Here is a 19,488-nt window from a genome sequence, read left to right as displayed (position 1 = left end):
TTTAAACCATGTCTCAGTGACTGCACAGATGTCATCATTCTCTAGGGTGACTTGGGTAATGGGTTTTCATTGGTCATTGAAGGACAGCCTTCCACCTAAAAAAGTGGGGAGGATTAGGGTGGGAATTCTGGGGGAGGACAGTGAGATACTGAAAATAGTGACACCTGCTCCCTGGGGGAGGAGCAGGGTCCTTGAACCCCAAAGGTCTAGTACTTCAATTTGCCACTTACTCTAATACCTGACTCTTTTCCATCTAGGTTGTTTGTTTTTCTCTCTCTTTGGGAGAAAAAAATTATGGTTTGTTGAAGTAATTCCTACTGTATGTAAGGGTAGGAGTTACATAAAACTCTTTAACAAACTTGATCTGTCACCCCTTCTTCTCTAGATTTTCAAGCACCTTCTCAGCTGGGGCTCAAAAGACAGACATCTTATCTAAAGGGGCAAAGATCTGCTTTTACCTGATCTGAGACAAATTGATTCCTCAGTCAGGTAAGCCTGCACATAACTGACCCTGTGGCAGCCGCAAGACATGATGCATCTACAGTATCATAGCCACACATAAGTGAGTGCATGGACACTTGGAGGATTTCATTGCACAAATCCAAAATGTCCCTGTAAAGGCTCTTGTCCTACATACTCTCTGCCTTGGATTTAATTTGGTCCTGTAATGTCTCAAGGTATCAGAGCATATGAAACTCATGGCTGAGAGCTTTCACGGCTAGGATGACTGATGTATAAGTCTTCTTGTCAAATCTGTCAAGCAGTCTGTTCTCTCTGTCATTTGGCTGGAGGATGGTAGGTGCTCTCCCATTTGCTCTCTTGCAGGATTCTACAGCCACAGCCGTTGGATCCACCACTGGATTTTTAATTGAATTTAATCACTCTGTATAAGAGGTCTGGCTTCTTAAGGGTAGAAGGGAGGGAATCAGGTTGCAAAAATATGTCATTATACACACTGCCTAAGACATCATGCTCTGGAGAAATCATCAAAGTCCTTGGAAGAGGGAGGCTCAGGAGCTTCCTATCATTAGCTTGAGCCTTGGGAAATTCTTTAGATTCATATTTGAAGGCCTCCTTTGTCTTATTAAGGGTGTCTCCAAAGGATAAATCTTCATGTGTCGAGGCAGAAGGATAAGGTGTCATAAGAATCTGAGTCAGTATACCAATGAAGAGGAAGCTGATGTACATAAGCTAGCTCATCTTCATTGTCTGACTGAGAGCAGTTATAGTTTCCCTGGGGAGAAGAGTACTTTTTTTCTTTTCGCAGCTGAGGCTCTGGAACAGGATCCTTTACCACCATGGACTTCCTAGTCTTCATGAACTCCATGAAGTTCTGAGCTGAGTCAGACTGACTAAGTCCTGTGATGACATCTGGATTAAAAAGCAAAGAGATTCAGACAGCTTAGACTGGGGGGGGGGGGGGGGCTACTTGTTTCTTGGGCTTGAGAGTTCTCAGTTTGGAATAAGCCTCAAGACACAGACAGGCAGCCACAACCTCAGTCTGGTTCCTAGGCAATTCTTCTCTTATAATAACTAAGGGGATACTGCCTTCATCCTCGATCAATAGGAACTTGGTGTTAGAAGCCAAATCCTGTACAGTGGTCTTAGATTCAAGTGACACTGGCCAAGTGCTGGACTATGAGGACTGAGACAAAGTTATGGCAGCTTCCCATGGGATCATTCCAGAGGATTTGGCAGAACAGGCATCAAAGAAGGGAGCTGCAAAAGTGCCGCATCTGTGTTGGTGACAACATGTTTTGGTGAGAAATCAGGTGAAAAGGTATTGTTGAGTTTCCTCAAGTCCTTCTCATTCTCCTTTGGGTGCTTGTTTTTGTATGTTTTTGGGATGACAGTCTGGGACCTAGCAGATAATATTACATGCAAAGGTGCACCCATACCAAGATGCTACTAATTAATCAAGACCTTTTGAAGAAAAAGGTCTTTTGGTTACAGCAATGAGGTAAAGGTAGTATGTCATGGGAGCTTCACTGGCGAGTGTCTTAAGAGGTATCAATGAATGTTAATTAGACAACAAGTTCAAACAAGGAACATTGACAAGCCCACTGATTATAATCCTTAAAGACAAGATAAACTTATAGGACTACTTAAAAAACTTCCCCACATTTTTTAATCTGAGTCTAGCCAGTTCTGAACCTTGACTACTCCAAGAGAAATTGTCTAGCTACAGCCAGCACAGTTTCAGGCAGATAATACTGCTTTGCAGAAAGTAATTTTAATCTTTAAAGCAGTTATCATCCAACAGTATAAGACCTCAAGAGGGCTGACACAGTAAGGGTAGCTTGGTCAAAATTAAGGTGGTAGGCAGAGGTTGCAAGGGTTGTCTCCATGAAGTGGAGATGCAGCTAGAAGTTGTACTGAAACAAAATCAAACTTCAAAATTAGTTACATTGAGACTTGTACCAGATATTGCAACCTTTGAACATTTTAGATTTTTAGAACTGTTGGATGGGTTTGGCATGATTACTTTTTTAATTGTCTGCTCCTTCAGGTGCTGGGTACAACATTTGCAACTTGTAAGCTAGAACTGGTGCAGTGCTTCCTTGGGCAAATGCTACAGCTGCTGACTGCCTGTTGTAGCTCCATCATTTTCTAGTTCCTTTTCTTGCTTCAAAATGGAGAAATTCTGTAGAGAGCATAGTCAAAGGCCCCTTTGTTTTAATGTGGTAATCACACATCCTTTGATAGTAATTACAAGTCAGGGTGAAAAGCTCTAAAAGAACTTCCATCCAGTGCAGTCCAAGTTGATAAAGAAGAAAGCAAGGTGCTTCCTTTATACAGGGTCGGATCCAGCGCAAGTCAGCTTTGGCAGATAGCTAGGGTCCAGTGCTGGCTGGGGTGCCTGTCTATAGAATAACAAAAAAAAAAAAAAAAAAGATTTCGTACAACATTAAAAAAAAAAAGCAGCAACTACTGCTACTACTGAGCAAGTCTGACTTTACATCCATCCCATTGTATCTCTCGTCACCTGTAGCTCCATAACTGGATCTCTGTTAAGCTTAAATGCCATATTCTTTAATTGACCCAGTTCTGTTTACGGCTCGTGTGTACACAAGATAATCCTTTTAGGTTCTTACTAGTTTATGTTAATTTCCTGTGTGGCTTACATTGCATATTTACTCCCTCATCACAGACATGAATACATTAGCTGTATGTGTCAGGTATTTTCCTGTGAAAGTAGATTTCTGTAAACAGTAATTTAATTTTTTTTTTGTTAAGCAGCAGATTGCTTTACACTTCTTGCAGCAATTACTAGCAGTGGAATTTGATTGTTAGCACTACAGGCTGACTGTACATGGTATTATCCTGTTGTCACTTCAAAATATGCCAGGTGGACACTCCTTTAGACTCTCTTCCAGTCCCCACTTCAATGCTATAGCAATGTTGAAAGATTCAAATGTTTTAACATCCCCCACCTCCTCCCCCACAGTCTCAGTAGAAGAAAGGCTTGCACGTAGCAGCAATAAACGTGCTGGCTCTTATACACAGCAGCAGAATGTAAAGATGCCAGCTCAGAATATGCTGGCTAAAATTTGCTTCAGTGGAATACCTGACTACAGTGTGTGTGTGTGTGTGTGTGTGTGTGTGTGTGTGTGTGTGTGTGTGTGTGTGTGTGTGTGTGTGTGTGTGTGTGTGTGTGTGTGTGTGTGTGTGTGTGTGTGTGTGTGTGTGTGTGTGTGTGTGTGTGTGAGAGACAATGTGTATGAGACAGATAAATAGGGTTATAGATAGGTGCTACGCTATCTGCCCGAAGGCATTTATAAGCCTAGCTGGAATTGTGTTGGCTTTCACCACCCTCTTAGATTACTTCCCTGTGCCTCTGTCCAGCAGAGCCATTGAAGTGATCCCTGGGGTAAACTTTCTATTTCCCATCCACTCGTCAAGGTTTCTCTTGAAGAGTGTTAGCGAGGAGCTCTGCCTAATGTAGATTGGAATCTTGTTCCAGAGCATGGGAAGTTTCTGGGACAGGAATCTATCCCTCCAGCATGTCCTATTTATTGCTGTGGTGAGGTTTAGATCCCTAGAGCATGTGGCTCGAGGGGATATGGTTTTCATTAGGTGGAGCATGTCCATCAATTCTGGGTTGGACATGGCCTTGTATGTCAGGCATAGATCACCTCTGAGAAGGCGGTATGCAACTGAATACAGCTGGAGTTTCTTCAGTTGAGCTGCATAGGGCATCTGTTTGAGGCCAGTGATCCTCTTGGTGAGGTACTTCTTTGATCTTTCCAGCTGTTGCAGGTGTTTTGTAAGGTACATCCCAAATGGGACGTTGTACTCTATGATGGGTCTGATGAGTGATGCATAGAGGGGCACAATGACCTCTTTTGATCTGGATGCAAACCCTTTTGTGATTAGGTGGGCCACATAGAAGGATTTTCTAACCACTTTGGCAATGTGATTATCAAAGGAAAGATTATTATCTACTTGGGTCCCCAGATCTCTTATTATGTCTTCCATATTTAGGGGGATACCACCTATGTGGTAGTTTGTGGGTACTTTGTTTTTTCCAAAGGGAATGACTATGCACTTTTTGGCATTTAGCTTGAGGACATGGTTTTGACACCAGGTATCTGTCTAAGTGACACCCTTTTGGGGGATGTCTGTGTTGGCCGGAGAGTCAATTATAGCCCCTAGTTTGCAGTCATCTGTGAACTTGGTCAGCCATAGTCCTCCTGTGCTTGCCTGTACCTCTGAGAAGTATATACCAAACAGGAACGGTCCTAGGACTGAGCCCTGGGGAACACCACTTGCAACCAGTTTAGAGTCAGACCTAGCTCCCACAACTTTTACCATGTGGGTTCTGTCCGTGAGCCAGTTGGCAACCCATCTCATGATGTAGGGGTTTATGTTCAGGCTGGTGAGCTTGTCTATAATACCTGAATGGGGAATGGTGTCAAAGGCCTTTGCGAGGTCTAGGTAGGCTGTGTGGACCACCTTTCCCTCGTTTATAGCCTTGGTAACTGTCTCAAAGAAGTTCACCAGGTTTAATAGGCATGATCTACCCTTAACAAAGCTGAACTGGGTAGGGTCCAGTGTTTGGAGGTTCCCAATGTCTCTGTTAATGAGATCCATGATGATGCTCTCCACAGCCTTGCAGACAAAGCTAGTCAGGCTTATAGGGCGACAGTTCCCGGGGTCAGTTGTAGCTCCACCTTTGTGGAGCGGAATAACCATTGCTGTGCACCACTCTATGGGCACATAGCCTGTGGAGAGGCTGAGTTTGAACAGTGTGTTTAGGTGAGGGGTTAGTTCATCTTTGAGCTCATGTAAGACACAGTCTGGGACACCATCCGGTCCCATTGATTCTGTGTTTTTGGCTTTGGAGAGGGCTGTTTTAACCTGAGTGTCTGTGATTTCAGGTGTACTAAAGTCTTCTGGTATGTTTACGGGCCCTTTTGGGGGTGAGAGGGGGATGAAGTTTGCACTGAACCTGTCTGCCAGGATGTTGGTGATATCGGTGGGTACAGTGTATTTTGTGCCATTCTGCACTAACTCCGAGCTGATCTGAGAATTGCCACTTAGATTCTTGACATAGCTAAAGAAAGCATTGTGTTTATTTTTGGAGTCCTTGGCAATTTTTCTTTCGAAGCTAGCCTTGGATGATTTTATGAGGGATCATAGTTTCTTGCTAATACTGATCAGGGATGTCTTACCTTCTTGGGATTTTACTCTTTTCTGTACTAGTTTCCTCCTTCTATTGTATAGCTTGTTTATGGCAGGGATCCTCCAGACTGGTTTCCTTTTCTTGGAGGAGTGAGTCTTTGTTTTGCTTGGGATAGCCTGATCCATGCATTCTTGTAGATGCTCGTAGAGTGCATTAGTAAAGGATTTTGCAGCTTGGGCAGCATTATCCTTTAACATGGGGGCTTTGAAACTTTCCACCTCGGTCTTAAGTAACGTAAAGTTTGCTTTTGAAAAGTTTTTCACAGTGGTTTCTTTGACCGGAGGTGGGGGCAGAATGTGGATATCCAGAGTGATTAGTTTATGGTCAGATCTAACCAGCGAGGGGTTGACCCCCAGTGTGGAACACCAGTCGCCCATGTTGGTGATGATCAGGTCCAATATGTTGTCACCTCTGGTGGGAGTGCTGACCAGTTGATCCAGGGTATTTGAGTTTATAAATTCTAGGAAATGTTGGGCAAGGGAGTTTGTACTTGAGTAGTTCTCCCAGTTAATGTTTGGGTAATTGAAATCACTCAATATCAGAGTGTTTGGTAGGACCTTTATGTTTCCCAGTGTTTCCAGAAATGTGGAATGGGGGTCCTGGGACATGGTGGATGATCTGTAGCAAGTTACAATTTGAATTGCAATTTTGCCCATTGTTAGTTGCACGTGGATGTTCTCTGAAGCATCGTGCTGTGACACTAACCTGGAGGTGTGGGTATTCTTGATGAATATGGATACACCTCCACCTTTTGTATTTCGGTCCGGGTTTTTTGAACGAAATGTATGGTATGCATTGTAGTCTGGTAGTGCTGGGGTGCTCTCTGCAGCCTTAAACCAGGTTTCTGTTACTGCATATATATCGATTTTCTCCATACTGAGGAGTGCCTCGAGTGCATGCATTTTGAGGTTTAGACTTCTGGCATTGAGCAGCATTACCCTCAGTTTTTTGTTACTTGTGCTATTTACGGCAGTGGGTTTGTCTTTTGAGCCTTGCCTAAAAAAGGCACTATGGGGCTGGCAAGAGCCTAGGCCAGTATTCGAAAGCTTAAGGGTGACAGGTGCAAGCCATCTCTAGTGAAGCTGCGTGGCTTGTTGAGCATGTCATCTCAGGCTGACAGACAATGGATCCCCTTTGAATGACACCAGAAGCTTAGCCAATTGTTGAAATTGATAATGGTTTCTTTACACCATGGTATCATTCTTGGTGAGGGCAGGATGCTACTCAAGGTCAGGGTCATACCAGCCTGGGCTACGTGATCAGAGAGCTCTTCCATGTCTCTTTTCATGTAGTTCAGGGAGGTACGGCTCAGTCATTCACACCAACATGGACAATGACAAGAATTGTATTTGTACTTGTTTTGGAGTGACCTGAATGCTTGTGTTATGTGGTGGATCCTGGCACCCGACAGGCAGCTAACAGTAACCTTCTCCTTGTTCAGCCTATTGAGTGGGACGTCAGTGTGCCTGACTATAGAATCACCTATTACTAGTGTGTTGGGTATGTTATTTTGCCTTAAGGGCTGTGATTGCATGGCACACTGGTTTTGTGAAGTATGTGTTTCATGGTTTGTGTTGGGGGGGTGGAGGTTGCTTGGGTGTCTGCTTTGGAGGTCTCTGTTACTTTTGCAGACTTTTATTTAGAGCCTCTGAGTATGTTTTTGTGTATTTATGTGTGTTTTTTGCCAGTGCTGGTTTAATGGGTCTATGTGAGACTGGTGGTGTGATGCAAGTATTTCCCTTCTCCTCTTTATTGTCTGGTCCAGTCTTGGGTTGAGAGAGCTTAGCCTCCAGTTTAGCTGTATAATTGCATCTCTTTCATGTATTAGTGTTTGGTGGTAGGAGGAGAGGATTGTCTGTGTACATGAGGCAGTTGTAACATTGCCTCAAAATGCCCAGATTCATCACCGGAGAGTACACCTGAAACTGCCCTTTGGACATGCCTGGAATGGTACAGTGAACTGTTTTACTGATTGGATGCTAAGGTCGAATAGAGAGCCTTGTCCTTCTCTACAGTATAGGGGGTGTCTAGTGCTAAGGTTTATAAGTGCTTGCTATGAGTTTTGAGCAAGTGCCGGGCTGAGAAGTAAATGGTTTGAGTGCTTAAGTTGAAAGTTTGTCTAGTTCCAAGGGAAACATTGAAGAGTAGACTTCGTGGAGCTGGGAATAGTTATACTCTAGCTAACCAGAGCTGCCGGGTGTGCAAAACTGCGCAAATGCGGGTTTTATAGCAGGGAAATGAAAGAGAGAAAAATTAGCCCAAAATGGCCAATAAACTACTAATTTCTGGACAGAAACCACTCCTCCAGGGACAGACAGGCTGCTCAAAGCTTCCCTCTCTCACAGGTGAACAGAGAAACTTCCTTCTATCCAAGTAAGGTATGGTCAAACACAGAAACATGTAACACAGTCCTGAATTCAGCACTAACCTGAAAACTGGACTATACTAGCTTAGAAAGGCAGGAAAACAAGTATTTTTTTTGTTTTTTTTTTTTCAGAAAATAAAGCAGATACAATCAAAAAATCACTTTAAATGCACAGAAATGGCTATCACACTTGAGTGTGTAGCGTACAACAGTTAAACAGTTAATTTAAACACAAAAATGACTTTGTTAAAGTGCAGGCAGTAAAATAAGTACAATATGTAGCTGAAACAAGCTTTTTAAATCACAGAAACTCTAAAAAATCTGCATTTTAGGTGGAATTAGCTAAAGGCAGCATGAAAATGCAGAAAAATGATACTTAATCACTACAAAGTCTCTTTTTTGTCTCTCTGCTGCTGTAGAACTCTGCAAGGCACCAGGCAGGAGCTTGCTGAGCTGTACACAAATGCAAAAACCTTGCAAATGCAGGTTTTAAAGCCGGGAAATGAAAGAGATAGAAATTAGCCCAAAATGGCCAATAAACTACTAATTTCTGGGCAGAAACCACTCCTCCAGGGACAAATAGGCTGCTCAAAGCTCCCCTCTCTCATAGGTGAACAGAGAAACTTCCCTCTATCCAAGTAAGGTATGGGCAAACACAGAAACTTGTAACACAGTCCTGAATTCAGCACTACTGAATTCAGCAATACTTTACTTCATCTATATCTAAACAATTCCAGACTGTAGGAGTTATTGGTGTACTACAGCTACAGAGGCATGCAAGACTCCATAGCTAGGCCAACATTTCTAAAAAGAGAAAGACAGCTTTCAGGCTGAAACCTCATAGCATCTGTAGCTCAACCTAATAATATCTGACAGTTCAAGAATTTTCTTAACTATTTTATTCATTTTGTTTATCCACAGTTAGGATTTTGCACATTTTTTCTGAACATGCTGGCAAATATTTGCTTCAGTTTATGTGTGTGTTTATATGTACGCATGTGTATCACACAATTAAGGGGCTGCATTTATATGTATAAGCATACCCAAGTGTGAGTGTGCTCAAACTTGTATGAATGAGTGTGTTTGTATGGGTGTGTGTTTACTCTTGTGCTTCTGTTCCATTTTTTTCTCAGATTTCTCTACTGTCTCATAAAATGTTTAAATTGGTGGTAAATCACTGAGCATGCCAATCAGGTTAACAATGCTAGACATTAGAGTTTCATACTTTTTATTGTTCAGAAATTGCAAGTTGACATAAAACTCGTTCTTTTATTAACTAAGTAAATTAGACATATTTTTATCCAACTGTAGCTGCAAATCCTTATTCATTTTTGTTATCTGTAACAGACCTTGGTCTCAACTATGTGGGTTTCCAGATGCACACATTTAATCTCAGCTTGTTTACTTTTTGGACTGTAAACTCAAGTTTTGCTGTAACAAATTGCAGCTAGTAAAGGACCTTTCCCACAGCTATTAGGATGCTCGTCTTTAATTCTGAATCTCCAAATGTCTTCCCATCTATGACATGCTTTCATTTGTTGGAAAATACTCTTTATAGCATACTGCTTTGGGGTCTGACCCAATTCTCTTGTTCTATTACAGCTTTTGTAGGTATTTTTTATGGTAGTTTGTTGTGCCAACTCATTTGAACACGAAGTAATGGTGGAAGGAACTCCGCTAACAGTCATTGCACCCATGTTCTTCTTATATTGTTAATAAGAGATTCCAGAAGTCTCCATTAAGAACTTAAGAAATGCATCTTTGGAGCTTCCAAAAATCTCTTCTTTCTTTTTTTCTTTTTTTGCTTTTAATAGTTTATGATAGTGGTAAGACCAAGAGATTCCAGCTCTTCACCAGTATTTTAGGGCTCACTCACTTGAATAAGTCTTGAGCATATTAAAAAACTAATACATTTCCAGGAAAACGTTTCTTTTCAGCTCCCTAGACCTTCTGTTTTCTGTTCCCTCAAAGACATTTGTCTCACCTTTGTAAAAAAAAAAAAAAAAAAATAGACCATCTCTTTAAGAGAAAATAAACATATTCAGGGTCATTCGTTAATGAAATCTTTACTTCTTTTCTTTATGCAAACTTAATTTGAGATTACCTTTTCTTGAACTTAGCTGAAAGTGAAGGAAAATGCCTTCCATAAACTTTTATAAATAGTACAAAAAGTGTACACATTAACAGGCTTGTCATTTTTAATGGAGTACAATTTTCTGGACAGCAAATATAAGTCTTGTAATTAAGGTGACTAATTCAATTAGCCATAATATAAAGAAGAGGCAGACATTGTCTGCAGTAAGATCATTAAAAGCACTACATGCTAACTTCTGTTTGTGAATTTTCTCAGGTCTGTAGGAACTTCACTCAGTAGTTTCTTTGCAGAAACAATTACCCCCCCCCCCCCTCAACTCCAGTCACTGTTTTCATTTGTTAGCTTACAGAGAAGGCTGCAGGTGGTTGGTGTGACAGAACAAGATGCAGAGGACATGATCTGCTGTGGTGACCCCTAACGGGGGCAGCTGAAAGAAGAAGAAGAAGCTTACAGAGAAGGCTTAACTTTTACTAGAAAAACTCATCTTATTATTCCTATCATTGTAAAGTCCTATAACTTCTCTCAAAAAGCAAACATTTAGCACAGATGAAGATGCATATTTAGTTACCTTAGAATGTCAAACCAAATCTCTATCACAAATGCCTACTCATGCTGCTGCATCCAGAAGCAAAGCCTTCCTCCTCGTATTTCATTCACAGTGCATACTTATAGGTTCATAGGTTCATACTAGGCTATCTGCCTTAGGGCATTTATAAGCCTAGCCAGAGTATGTTTGGCTTTCGCCACCCATTTTAAATTAATTTTGCTATGCCCTTTTTCGAGGTTAGTATACTGTGCCTCTGTCTAACAGTGACACAGAAGTGATACCCGGGGTAAACCTATGATCTCCTATCCACTCATCAAGATTCCTCTTGAAGAGAGTCAATGAGGGACTCTGCCTAACCTGGACTGGGATTTTATTCCATAGTGAAGGGAGCCTCTGGGTTATGAATCTGTCCCTCCAGCATGTCCTATTTATTTCAGTGCTGAGGTTCAAGTCTCTCGGCGTGTAGCTCGATGGGATTTGGATTTTTGAGGTGCAGCATGTCCCTTAATTCCGGGTTGGACATGGCCTTATCGTCAGGCACAGGTCACCTCTGAGCAGGCGGTATGCCACTGAGTAGAGCTGGAGTTTCTTTAACCGGGCAGCATATGGCATCTGTTTGAGCCCTTTGATCCTCTTGGTGAGGTACTTTTGGGGTCTTTCCAGTTGCTGCAGGTGTTTGGTAAGGTACATCCCAAAAGGGGCATTGTACTCGATTATGGGCCTGATGAGGGATGAGTAAAGAGGCACGATGACCTCTCCTAATCTAGATGTGAATCCCTTCATGATTAGGTGGGCTATATAAAATGTTTTTCTAACCACTTTGGCCACGTGGTTGTCAAATGAGAGATTGCTATCAACTTGGGTCCCCAGGTCACTAATGACTTCTTCTGTACTTAATGGATTACCACCTATGTGGTAATTTGTCACAATTTTGTATTTTTATTTACTTATTTATCATTTGTTGAAAGGTTAGTCTCGCTAGGCTAGTAGCCTCTTTTCAGGGAGACCCAAGGTGGTATTTATATCACAGTTTTTCTATTGTACTTATAAAAAAGCATAGCATGAATCAGCATCACTGCACTTACTTCTTCTACACCGTTGTTATAATCAATCTGCCTTAGAGCCACCACAGAAATTATTCTCCTACCATTCTACATTACATAGCATTCCTTTTCATCACAAATGCTCTTCCCAACAAATGTGTACTGCATTACCTATATTTGTGCAAACAGCTTATTCTGAAATTATACTAAATGACCATTAACTCCTATGCCTTTTCTGAAGCCCTTTCCCCTGGCAGCAGTATGATCTGCCCTCTTTCCTTACCTTAACATGTAGCTGTTGTGATCACCTGTAACCCCATCAGTGGTTGTGTTTTCTTTGTGTGTGTGTGTGTGTGTGTGTGTGTGTGTGTGTGTGTGTATACATGTGCATAAATGCTTGATTACTGCAACCCACAGTAGTTATTGTGTAAAGGAAGGAACTGATTGTACTAAAGAGAAATATGGAAAACATTGTTAGGGTTATGGTAACCTGAGGACTGCTCAATTACCCTTACAATGGTGCAAAAACATAATAGTTAGGGGTAACAAAGGATTCAATTCATGCTCTTCTGTTGTTGTTCTCAATGTATATACTTCTATTACATGAACTCATTAAAAGAGTATTCAGTATTATCATTTTGCTGATGATACACAAGTTAACATATCCTTCCTGACTTCAGGACAATTTGTTCACTGTGGATTTCTTAAAAGATGACTATCACTCATTACTATCATGGCCAAATCCAAACATTACTTAAATAGTGATACACTGGCACTTAAAAGTCTTGGTGTGACTACTGATGGCAGACTGGCACTTAGGGACCACATGCAATCTATATATTTAGAATCCTCACCTGCAACAAGCACCCTCTTCTCCCTGAATAATGCTTGTGGTGGTACATGTCCTGGATACTTCTCATCTTGATAACTCCATGAACCTTGGTCTGTCTAATTATGAGCATGAGCAACTGCAACTAGTATGGAATTCTGCAGATCACTCACTTACAGGTACTCCCACTTATCTTCATATTAACTCAATTTTGCAGTCACAGTCCATCCTCACATCATATGTAAAGTCTTAAACCAAAGAAAATGGTGAACCAAGAAAGAAGTGCCTCTAAACAACTGATGAAGTAAGTCTTGGTACTACATTAAAGAAAAAAGCAGTTTTTAAACTGTCTCTGTTTATTTTCTATTTTAAATATTATGTTTTTATCTTTAAATTGTTTTTATTAGTTTATTTAGCCAAACAAGAGACAACCCCCCATATCTTACAGAGGTCTTTGTCCCATTCTGTCTGGTTAGCCCTTTGTTGTTATCAGGAGCTGTCCCAATGTGGTTGGAGCCCTTTGGTACCCATTTTTTGGTACTATACTACACACTAAATATGCATTCTTTTCAAAGGAAGCCATTGCAAAATAAATTCATTTTTCTCCAAGGCAAAGTAATGTCATAGCTGATTACAGTAAATAAGAAATACAGGGAGTGGTGCCCCTTTCTTACATGGAGGTGCATGGGTAATCAGAATTTTAAATCATCTATAATGCTTTGTTTTTTGATCATGTGTAATTAAAATCTAGCCATTTGCACCAATGTCAAATGATATGAACACTATTTCAGAAAAGTATCAGAGAGAGAGAGAGATGAAGAACAGCTGAGAACTTCAAAAGAACATTTAGACTTGCTGATAATGTGATAAAATCATGGAAAAAGATGCCTCATAAAATTAAAATCAAGACTGATTGTCAGTGATACAAATCAAGTTTACTGTACATTGTTTCATTTTTTCAAAAGTATGACAGATTAACAACCTTAGCAAACATACCTCTTCAAAATTTCCATTGATGGCATTGTCAAGAATGCACTGACAGTGAGTTTTGTACATCATAACAAGTGTGTCAACCTATTGATTGGAAAAATACAAAGAGGTATAAGAATATAAATTATCACATTCTTGAATAATTTAACAAATTGTGGCTTTATACACTTAGGATCAAGGTTTGTATGCTGGAAAATGTGACTGTAATAACTTAAAATACATTTCTTAAAGAACACATCCATTGCCTTTACATAAATATGTTAAACTTCATACATGAATTAAGTTTTTTATATTTTGAAAGTTTGTGACAGGGCAGAACTGCTGTCGGTGTCCAGTTGGTACAGGTTACAGTACAATAGAACATGTATCCCATACGTTGACAATACACCGGACATGCATTTCTAAGTGAGGAAACTTCAATACTGCTCAGAAAATGAAAATGTTACTGTAGGCAATATAAAAAATGTTTCCACCTATAGCCTTACACTTCACAAAGAGACATGTCAGAAAATATTACAGAATAAATGAGGGCCAGTAATAAGTGACCTTCCAAAAATAATTATTTTTAAGAATTGTAATTCCTTTCTTAAGTTGTGTATCTAAGTAATGTTAGTGTTTAACTTCAGATTTATGAAGTCTGGTATTTTATATGCTCAATGAAAATAATTATTTGTGTCAATCAATCTGCAAATTTGCCTAATTTTCTATAACTAGGACATCATCAGTATACCTCTGCAGGACTTTGTAAACCTTTATATGCTCAGATATCAGTCCTTTAGAAAATAAAGTTAAATAATTTTACCAAAACCCTACAGTTCATACACTGGCAAACCTTCTGCTGCAAACATTATGGCAACACATATCTTAAAGTCAGTAAACATGGACTGCCACATTCACTGCATCATAATCACACTTAACAGAATGATTGGTGACCAGGGAAGCAGAATTCAACATGACAAGTAAATTAGATTTAGTTTCTGAATTACTATGGCTTGATAAGGATTGATACTTATTAGCAAAATAATGGATAAGGAATATTTAGACCTGTATTTGACAATTAGCTTCCCTAAATACCACAGTGTAAGGCATTTAGACTTTATTCAAAAAGTTATCAAATGCAGGACTGTCCTTATCATTTGGGACAAGATTAGTAACAGAAAAGGCCTTGGAATATCTGTTCTATAAAATACATAACAGGGTGTGTCACGGTGCTTTATAGAGAAATTTGTGTATATTAGGAAAGTCTGTCAAATTTATTAGGGGACATACATTTGGTAGTCTGAGAATGCAGAAACTGAAGTAAAGGCATCCTATGAAACACATAAAACCAGTAGCATAGCCAACTGATTATGGGGAGCCGTACTTAGTAACTCGTAATATCTTTTCTGAGATTTTGTTACCTCATTACCTTTCAACCCAAGTATTTTTCGTTTATGAGATTGTAGCTCCATAATATTCCACTAGACTAATTTGAAGTAAAGATGTCTTCAGATTCTGATTCACAAGGAGTAAGGGAGGAAAACTGGAAGGTATAGCCCAAACCCTCCATATCAGATTCAGAGGCAGCCCGTTCTTCTAATGAAGAAGGAGTTTTCTTTCTCTTAACTGGGATAAAACCTGGAAATAAAAGATGAAGAGACTGGATTTCTTTCAACAAGCTGTGCAAAAATTGTACCAGTCCTCCTAGAAATCATTGTACACTGAAGAGACAGAAGGAGGAAGAGACAAATGCTTAGTTTTTTTGCGTTCAGTTCTTAGGGTCTCAAGCCTTATGGTATTAGGGGAGGAAAATCTAAAGGCAAGATCACTATAAGCAATCCAGTAATATCCTCCCTCACCTGTACTTGATACATGTTTTCCTTGCCTTCAAAAACGTATGATTCTCCTTTCTAAGTGAGTTATAACCTCAGTGGCATGAAGGGGTGTGCAATGTTCCTGGGTCATGGAAGAGGGACCAGCAAAGATGGCCTGACAGACAAAGTGCTGCAAAGGTGCATCAGCAGAACTATAAATTGTAGACTGCAAGAAAGAATTTAGATAGTTCTTTTTTCTGCTGAAGGGTGAGATTTGCTGAAGGGGTGTCCAATGCCACCAAGTTACTGAAGCACGTATTTGCAAAAAGAAAGCATTTAATGAATTTAACCTACTTCAGAATGATTCACGAGTGAAGGAAAGGCATATATGGTAGGATTTTAACTCATGTTGTTCAGCTAGGTAAACAATACAAGAATTATGGGCATCCTTAAAAGGAATCCATCAAACACAAGAACATTTGCCCTTTCCAATGAACATAAGAAACTTTTTATATACATTTTACATGGAAAAGGAAGATTACCTAGTGGGAATACTTATTTGCCAAAAATTGTAGTTGAAACCAAATACTAATACTCATACCACTAAGCTGAAGAGAAGTATGCATAAGCATACACACAGCAAACATTTCTGCTTTTTTTAATGCCCATATGTCTATCTTATACCAGCACATATTCTTGTGCTAAGGATGAATAGACCATGCTAGAGGAATGAGCCTAAAAGCTTTGTCAACTGGTAGGGCATCTGACATCCTTGACAGGACACATACATATAATTATGGCTATTGCAACAGTGAGCTAATGAAGAACATCAAAATTAACTAAACAGTCATAACAAAGTTAACCATTTAATGACATCTGAACCACAATCAACTATCTGAACCACTGTTATTATACCTTGTTAATACCCATACTGTCAATTACAACCAACTTATTGGCTGTGTATACCTCACATGTATGAATATGATAAAAATGGCCATGGTAACATTTTCCAACTTGCTTTACAAAAATATACTTGGTATATAGTTTTGGAAAGACTGACTAATGATGGTTTATATTTAGCATGACAGTGATGCCAGTCATTTTTGTACATAGGCAGCCCTACATACTCAGCAACTATAGCTATACAGTTAACTGTTTTACTACAGATGTCTACTTATAGCAAATAATAAGAATAATTAATAATTACAATAATAATAATAATAATGGCCCACTCTCACTAGTCAATACCAACCCTATTACTACTACCCCACTACCACACAGACATTAAATAAACCCTCAAACTCAATTCTAGTTAGCCACCTGAATATCAGAAGCCTAAACAACAAGGTTCAACACCTACAGGCACTGTTAGAAACACATTCCCCAGATATAATAGGTTTTACTGAAACCTGGTTAAAACCATCTACTTCAGATAATGAAATTATTCCACCAGGTTACAACATACTAAGGAAGGACCGCACCAACAGGAAGAGAGGTGGGATAGCTATACTATATAAAACTACATTGGATGTTACCTCACATTCCCTACAAACACCCAGTGTTAATGCTGAAATTCTTATTTCTAAGCTCCAAATCAATAAAAACAAAAGTATATATATATATATATATATATATATATATATATATATATATATACATATATTCATATAGTTTGTCTCTACATTCCCCTAGGTAATAATACAACAACCCTAGAAAATATCCTCTCTTGACTATCCAGTAACTTCCCTCAAAGAAACCATTGTTCTGGGAGACTTTAACATTGACTGGTATAATTGCTCCTCAGAAACACCAGCTATACATGTACATTTATATGGATTTACTCAAATCATATTTTCTCCAACTAGAATTAGCAAACCTAACAGCAAGGAAAGTATCCTAGATTGGATGCTTATTAACAGCCAACCCCAAATGTATGGAGCAGGCAGTCTACCTGAATACACATGTGACCATTTTCTTACCTACATAATCAGGTGTAAAACTGACATCCTTTTCAAATCCACCTACAAGACAATTAGGAACAACAAAAAATTCAACCCTACTAGTTTCCAAAACTAACTCAAGGCATGTAACTGGACCGAACTAAAACAACTTCCACTTGAAGAAGCTGTATTGAACTTTAACACCTAATTTCTTGCAATCCTTGACACCCATGCACCAATATGCTCTCTAAGACCCAAAACTAAAACTGCGCCATGGCTTCCTAAAGTAACCCGACAAAAGATTTTACTTAGAAACAAGGCCTGGGCAACATGACAGACCACTAAATCCCCCTTAGATCAACTTAAATATAGAAAACTAAGGAACAACATGAAAAGCTCTATAACTCAAGACAAAAAAAAACTATTATTACCATTTACAGCAGAAACATCAAAACAATCCACAGAAATTTTGGTCAGGCATTAATAGACTTATTCACCCTGGACATTCCACTATTCCAACCCCCACAACTACTAACTTAAAATCCACAGAGGACATTGCTAATACCTTCAATAGCTTCTTTACAAAAACAATTCAATTTCTAGCAAACCAATTAAATACCAGTAGTACAGGTCCAAAAGTCACCACAATTAAGTCACTACCCCCATTTAACTTTCAACCATTCCCCACAACCCTTATCCGTATTCTACTTAAGAAACTAAAACCAACCAGAATTGCTGCAGATAATATCCCAGCTGAGTATCCACAAAAAGTGGCTGATGCCATAGCCTACCCAGTCTCTATACTAATCATTAGAACCGTATCAGAAGCCACCATCCCCTCCATTTGGAAGACATCCCATGTCATTCCACTCCACAAAGGGGGTAGTTCCACCAAAATATTAAATTACAGGCCCATAGCTATCTTATCACCCCTGGATAAAATTATGGAAAAGTGCATCCATAAACAACTCCTGAACCATCTCATTCAGACCAATCTTCTGGCCAGCTCACAACATAGTTTCAGACCATTCCATAGTACAACCACAGCTCTTCTCTCCTTCTGCAATGTTATTAATCAAAACAGAAATAGCAAAAAGCTCACTTCTGCCCTCTTTCTTGATCTTTCCAAAGCCTTCGACATGGTCAATCACCAATTACTCATACACTCGCTTGAAACTATCCCCTTGAGGTCCAATTTATCCAATGGTTCAAATCTTACCTGAGTGGCAGGCAGCAGGCAGTCCTGTGGCAGAATAAACTATCTCCACTCCTTCCCATTACCCTTGGGGTCCCTCAGGGTTCAATACTAGGACCCCTATTATTTTCTACATTTATTAATGACCTCCATAAGGCCATTCCAACAGCCACCTGCATACACTATGCAGATGACTCTACTTTGATTTGCTCTGCCAAATCCCCCTTAAGTCTGCAGACTCTTTCCCGAAATGTCTTTAACACAGTTGAAAATTGGCTATGCAACAGATGTCTCCTGCTAAACCCCAACAAAACAAAACTCCTGTTCCCCCCCACTCATAAAGCCCCCTCCCCTGCATTGCCTATAAAGTCTAACAATGACACTATCATAGTCCCAGAACCCTGTACCAAACTCTTAGGGGTAATTGTTGACAATAACCTCAAGTTTGATATGCATACAAAACAAAAAACAATTAACAAAAAACTTGACTCTCTATACAAAATCAAACCTTTTCTCACTCCAACAGCTAGGATGCTTATTGCCAGTACACATCTACCCCCCCTCCTTTATGCATCCCCCTTCTTCACAAACTTGAGTAAGTCTGAACTAAATAAACTCTCTACCTGCTTTAATCATATTGCTAGATTTGCCACTGGATCCACATATCAAACACACCACTGTCTGAACTTACAGACCCTAGATTGGCTTGAACTACCTAGCCAAATTCAGTCCAATCAGTTAATAGTAGCCCATAAAATTTTATATCAACCTGAAAACACTCCTGTACTGACAAACATTATCACCCCCTACAGCAACCTCAAATTGCTTCGCTCATCCAACAAAATCCTAGTTCAGACAATCATTACCAACAACTCAGCAGGAGATTCACTTTATGCTAACTCTTTTGGCAAAGTCTGGAACTCACTTCCTGCTGAAATCACTTACATGTCTTTTCTAGCCCAATTCAAGAAATGCCTAAAACAGTATCTAAAAATGATATGGCTT

General features: G+C 39.7%; 1 protein-coding gene across 1 annotated transcript in view; it reads right to left on the bottom strand.

Annotated features, from left to right (window-relative positions):
- RFX6 (regulatory factor X6) overlaps window positions 1-13,639 on the bottom strand; it is a 707,859-nt gene extending 694,220 nt beyond the window's left edge. The window contains exon 1 of the mRNA XM_044074222.1: window positions 13,562-13,639. Within this exon, the coding sequence (XP_043930157.1) occupies window positions 13,562-13,624 (63 nt within the window). The 5' untranslated portion in view covers window positions 13,625-13,639. The remainder of the gene's footprint in view (window positions 1-13,561) is intronic.
- Window positions 13,640-19,488: the final 5,849 nt, after the last annotated feature.

Source organism: Protopterus annectens, chromosome 1.part1 (assembly GCF_019279795.1).
Source record: "Protopterus annectens isolate FY-2018-M chromosome 1.part1, PAN1.0, whole genome shotgun sequence".
Classification (NCBI taxonomy): Eukaryota; Metazoa; Chordata; order Ceratodontiformes; family Protopteridae; genus Protopterus; species Protopterus annectens.
Note: the sequence above shows the minus strand (reverse complement) of the source record. Positions and strands in the feature narration are given on the sequence as shown.